The following is a 6201-nucleotide window of genomic DNA, read 5'->3' as shown; positions in this document are numbered from 1 at the left end:
GGGCCGGCAGAGGCAGCACCCCCTGCTCGCACCCACCCTGGGATCCCAACCCACGCGCGTCCCTCTTCCGAGGCTGCACACTGTGCTGCAAACCCCCGCAGTTTCGATTTCTGTTGGCGTTGGGGCGATTGTTTCACTCTGGATTCACAGACGGCAGTGGGAGAACACTCACAATCACACCAACCCATGGCAAAAGTGACTGTCCAGGGTGAGACCCGCAAAATATCAATACAAGAAGTGTCCCTGTGCTTCCAACCAAAGCCGTCTCCTTCCCCTCTACACTGTGTACCTCACCCCCAGCTCAGGCACAGAAATCACCCTGATTCAATTTCTATCAATTTTGGGAAAAACCAAACTGACAGCAACAAGGTTCCACTGAGGAGCTGAACGCGGGTGATTGGGTAAGAAATAGAACAAATGGTGAATAATCCAGCTCTGCTCAGCTTGGTGAGAATGTTGCTCCCCAGGAAGTGGGACCCACAGCAGGCTGCAGCATTCCACCGGGACACGACCCATATAACTTGTTTATTGAGCTCTATATATAGCTAAAATTCATGGGTGCCATAATCCATTTAAAAACCACCAAGACATCTACGAACATTAAAAGGCTCTAAGATTGATGATCCCTTTTAAGTAAGAAAAAATAATCCCCAAACTAAGGAATATAGCCCAAAGGAAAGGGAAGCTGCAGGTACAAGGAGCAGGTGGCCAAAGGAGCCTGGTGCTGTGAGAAGGTGGCACAGGCCCCAGCACAGGGCTGCTCCCTTGAGGCTTCCACATCCCAACAAATCCTTACAAGATGTGGTGCTGCCACCTAAGCAAGGGGCAGGGGAAGCAGGAGGATCCCACCAGTGGGTGCACCTGTGTTATCTGGCTCAAGGGAAATGCTCCCAACACAGGTCAGGAATCTCTCCAGCAGGAAAAGCCACACCACTGCAATTCCCACTTCCCTTTCCCATCCCAATTCTGCAGCCACCAACACCACAGCACCACTGGACAGAGGGATTTATGCACCAGAGGCACCCAGCTCTCCCCAGCACATCACTACACCAGGAATCGGAATGCCACATTCCCTGCCCAGAAAAGGAGGATATAGTCCCCATGTGAGCACAAGAGGCTGAAGGACAGCACACATTGAAAACTTCTAAATTTGTTTTTATCCTGCAGTTTCTGCCTCAGTCTTGAATCCTTGTCCAGCCAGGTTTCCTTGCCATGTCTACCCTCTCCTTCGAGTAACATCTCCATTACCTTTCCCAAACTCTTCTACTCTCTCTAAGCCCACTCACCTGAAGGATGCCAGCAATGGCACAAAATCCCTGAGCAAGAGCCTCTCAACTCCCAACACTTCTCACTCACCTTTGGGAAACTACAATTCCACGGGACATCCATGATCTACACCCTTTCATCAGCTATTCTAGAGAAAGCACAACAGTTTCCATTACAAATCCAAAGAGAAAAAGGCTTTTGCTTCCAGACCAACCGTTTCTGCTCCAGTGTTAAAAGATCTGTTTTGGGCTTCTCATCCGTTTTGGCAAGAGGCTGTAGCCCAGCTTGGTGCAGCCACCACTGGCAGGCAGCTTCCCAGAGTGGTGGGAGCCTGATAACTCCAAAGGTTTCTGCTATCAGACCCACTCTTCCCACTGAGAGTCAAAGGGCAAGACCACGCTCGAAGACAACAGAAGGAAACAAAAAAAAAGAAGCTGTATTTTATACATGTTCTCCAACAAGTAATAAGGGAGCTTCTCCTTCGACTAAATACATAGGATAATGCACATCCACAGACCTGGATACAGCTGCTATAGCCTCAGGTGTAAGACAGTACAGCTTCTCATTCTAGGATCACAAGAAGTCAGGGAGTTGGGGTAAAAATAGTACAGATCACAAGTGTAGAAAATTAAAGACAGTGTACAAAGGGTCTCAAACACAAAGCTTTCCCTCTCTTGAATTTGCTTTTTTTCTATCTGCACTTGGAGGGAGCCACCCCAAACCTCCCAGCCACACACAGTCTCCCAATGACTCTAAATAAAGGTTCCTCCTTCAAAAGGGCTTTCAGGGATTGCTGAGTTATGCCTTGTTACTTTAAACCACCACTGTGCTTAATGAACTCAGACACCTAAAAGAATAAGCTTTACTATATACATTTAAAAATTGAGGAAAAGTTCTCTAAAAATACGCTTTTGAATTTGACAAAATGCTCCAGCTGCTCAGGCTGGAGGAACACCTCCAAGCTGTGCAGCAGCTTGTTAGCAGACACCAAACTAAACCACCTAAAGAAGAGGAGCCAGCCCAGACCTTTCCCTGTGCTGCTGGGCTGCTCCCAAAACTCCATCCATCTCCTTCAAGGACACTCAGTGTATTCCAACAGCAACAACCCAGAGCTGCTGACAAGGAACCAGTATCAGGTGGGCCAAACACCAAAGGGGGACAGGGAATACATGCCAGGGCCAAGAACAGAGGGACTGCCACATGTCAGAATCCATACAAGCGCTAATTAAAGCTTGTGTTCGCAGGGGGGAATCAGGAATCAACGTGGAAATGCCACCAAAGCCTCACAAGATTGCTCCTGTCTCCTGTGTGACATCAGCTACAACGTTCCCATGTGCTGCAGAAGCTGATGGCCATGCTGGGGAAAGAAGGAAGCAGCTTTTCCTTTTGGGAGAAAGCGCTTTCCTATCATCATCCATGTCCTGTCCTTCAAAATCTGTACTGCTGAAAGGGCGAATGTACCACAAGCAGGTTAAGTCCTACAGAGACCTCTGAGGCAGCTGAGGCCAGCACACTCTAGAAGGTATTTTTCAGCTTGGCTGCCACAAGCACGAGAATCTCCCCAATCTTCTTCTGCCAATTCTCTATGTCCTTGGAGACATCACACCAGAGCTCTCCGTGGCGAGGTTCGGCATTCTCACAGCGCTTCCTCACCTCTTCTTGTTGTTCCTACAGGGAAGAGAAATGACAGTTTGTCCTGGTTTGTTCCAGAACACAGCAAAAATTGAACCCTCCCTGCTTCAAACACTCTTCCAAAGACCATGGTGGGGTTTGGGATCTGTTACTTTCAAAGGAAGTCCAAGTCAAAATTCAGAAGCAGCAAGTCTCCTGCCTGGCTGAACAAACCGGCCAAGTTGCAGCTGAGCAAGTCTTGGCTACAGCACAGAAACTGCAGCAGAAACTTCCTTGCACTACCACCTGCAGGAGCTGTGTCAAGTGAAAGGTCTCTCTGAAGTCAGAAGATAAACACCCCCATCATTTCAGTAGAATCAGCAGTACAAACTGCTGTAAGAGATTAGAGCTGGCTGTTCCTCTGGCTGTGTTCACGTGCAACCTGTACTCCACACTTGGGAAGGAACAGCCCTAGTTACACAAACCCAGCACCACCATTCCAGCACAATCCCCGCTCAGAGCAAACTTGAGTTTTACAGGAGGAAGATTGATTTCAGAGATTTTTGCATGAACCAGCATGACTGTGGACAGCAAAGCAGCCTGAAACACAGCTCAGCTAATGACAGCACCTTTTAAAAGCCACCGCACAGGCCTGTTCTTGCTCATTCATGACCAGGCGTGACAGCCAGCCTCCCCTGTGACAACGCAGGCAGGAGCAGCAGCAGCACGCTCAGCCCAGCACTGCAGCAATCCCAGGACTGGGCAACCCCTGGGCAGCCAGCCAGGGATTGCTGCTGCCTTCCCTGTTCCCATGCACACACTCACCTCTGTGCCATGCTGGAGCTCAAATTTGTAAAAGAAGGCCCAGGCATCCCCCAGGTCAGAGTCTATCTTCACCGTCCGGTGGAACCACTCTCTGGCCTTGGTTATTTTACGCTCGCTCCAGAACAGCCTGTTGGGAAAAGCAGAAGGGAGCTGATAAACAGCCTCACTTTACAGGAAGATGTCAACCCACAAGAAGTCCAACTTAAAGGCTCTACAGGTGTTCCAGTTCTTTGCTCTCCCAGGAAGGAAACAGCAGCTTTTTAGGCAACTACCGACCATCCTGCTTTGGAAAAATCTGTGCTAAATACAGAATCCTTAAAGTGCTCTAGGACCTTGAGTATGATTAAGAGGTGATGCCATGTAAAAATCATGAAATGTTGATGTTGATGTTGATGCTGATGAAGGGAAGGGAAGGGAAGGGAAGGGAAGGGAAGGGAAGGGAAGGGAAGGGAAGGGAGAGGACTGAAGAGAACATCCAGCACTTCTTCTTCACTGCCCCACAGTGAGGCAGGGCAACTCAGAGGATAACTTAGCCCCAGGCACAGACAGACTCTGCTGAGAGGAGAAGCATTACTGAGCTCTGCTAACTCAATTGCTTTAATTTTGCTGTTCCAGATTTGGTGAGGAAGAGACAGGATTACGTGCCTACATCTATTCCCACTCCTTCAATTTCTTTACACTTCAAGTCAATTTTAGCATCTAACAATTAAATAACTTCTAAAAGCTGGCAATTGCCTGCTGTACGGTCACATGCTCACACCTACAAAGCCTGCTGGAGTGGAGTGGAGCAGACCTGCCTTGTCAGCCCCATTTTCCAAGAAAAAACAAGCATGGAAGCTTCTGCACTCAAACCCATCCTAGCACAGCCCCACTGTTGCCATTTCATCCAGGCACTGGTCAATGCTGAAATTTCTCCCCAGTAATGAACCAGCTGGGTCAAGAGTCTCTTGGTTTCACTGCTTTGCGTTAAAGAGTTCATTTGAGCTATAAGGTCTTTATCAAATCAGCCACCCCTCATAAAGAGCTTAGCCTGTCATAAAATTATACAGCTTCTGTGATTGTTTTTAAGCCCTATAATACTCTTGATTGTTCTGTGTTAAATAAACTGTGATTTACAAGAGCGCAACAATGATAGCAGAGGCTTAACACCTGCAAGTAGTGGCCATTTTCAGCAACATGTTAAATAAAAGTTTTTCACAGATGTGTGACACTCTGTACCTACAGAGGCAAGTCGTGATGGGAGGTGGAAGCTGTTTATGTTGGGATTAGCTGTTAAATAGCCTGAGGTTGCACCAGAAGGGGCCTGGGAGCAGTTGCCATAAAGGAAAAGTTAACATTTTTCTCACTTGCTGCTAAAGCTGAACAAGTCAGCTGTCAGGATCTGGCAGAACCCAGTGTTGCAGTCACTGGAGTGTATCCTACAGTTTTCTTTGGCTTCTAAAATAGAGTTGTGAAAGAATTGGGCAACCTCGAGCAAAATGCCTCCTGTATTAACCTCTTCTGCTATTCCCAAAGGGAGGAAAGTAAGTTTGTTTCCATCAAGGCTGCTGTAAAGGCTGTTCACACATCAGAGCAGGATGTGGCATGAGTCAGTTCTAACAGTGGGTTTTCAGCACTGGAATCCTCACAACTCAGTCTGGACAAGAAAACAATTCCTAGGAGATTATCTTCCCATTTCAGAGAAGCAAACTACAGAATGTCTGGTGGTTTGCATTCTGGGAAGGGGCACAACTGAAGAACACTGACATCGGAAAAAATCAGGAGCAGAGTATCTAGCTCAGAATTTAAAAAGACACCTGACAGAATCTAGGATAGAGAGAAAAGATGCAAACTACACAGACAGCCACATAAAACTTGAAAAATAATCAGCAAAAAAGGTCCCTATTTTCACAGATACTTAAAACATATCCTGAACCACTTAATAAAGCCTAGTTCACCTGACAGCACAGTGAAATCCTCGTCAAGGGACAGGAAGAAAGCAGCTTGCAGGGTGCCAATACCAAGTACTGGCAATGAGCTTTGTGTGAGTGTATTGTTATCTGTGCCAGTCCCAGACCCACCAGAACAACTCGAGGGCAGGCTGACATTCCCCACTTGGAATCAAGGGAGAGATTTGCACAGTTACTAGGAGACAGCTGGAGAGCTGTTCCTTGCTTTGGGACTTATTACAGCTGCTGCAGCCAGAGTCGCATGGCTGTGCTGGAGTGCAGTGTTCCATCCTGGATACAGCCACACACAGACACGGATATTTTTACTGCATCAAGCACAGGAACTCACTTGGCCACAGCCAGCAGGACATGTGGGTCATGTTCACACTTCTTGAGAGCATCCACACTCTTGGTCTTTCGTTGCGGTCGCGCTTCAAGGAAAATTGCTTCTGACCACAGGATTCCTTAATCAAAATAAGTAAGAAGATTGTTTAGTGTTATTTTGAGGTTAACCCTTCCCACCCTGCCATCAGGCCAGTGCTCTGCAACACAAGCAGCTGTACAGCCCCTG

At 47.6% G+C, this 6201-nt stretch overlaps 1 protein-coding gene across 1 annotated transcript in view; it reads right to left on the bottom strand.

The window, feature by feature from the left end:
- Positions 1 to 1678: 1678 nt before the first annotated feature.
- The window catches only part of PRPF6 (pre-mRNA processing factor 6), a 24794-nt gene continuing 20271 nt past the window's right edge, over positions 1679 to 6201 (bottom strand). Inside the window, exons 19-21 of the mRNA XM_017735744.1 lie at positions 5980 to 6094; positions 3703 to 3829; positions 1679 to 2934 (exon numbers count right to left, since the gene is read on the bottom strand). Of these exons, the coding sequence (XP_017591233.1) occupies positions 2782 to 2934; positions 3703 to 3829; positions 5980 to 6094 (395 nt within the window). The 3' untranslated portion in view covers positions 1679 to 2781. The remainder of the gene's footprint in view (positions 2935 to 3702; positions 3830 to 5979; positions 6095 to 6201) is intronic.

This window comes from Corvus brachyrhynchos, unplaced genomic scaffold, assembly GCF_000691975.1.
Source record: "Corvus brachyrhynchos isolate BGI_N302 unplaced genomic scaffold, ASM69197v1 scaffold10, whole genome shotgun sequence".
Lineage (NCBI taxonomy): Eukaryota > Metazoa > Chordata > Aves > Passeriformes > Corvidae > Corvus > Corvus brachyrhynchos.
This window is presented reverse-complemented; position numbering and strand designations above follow the sequence as displayed.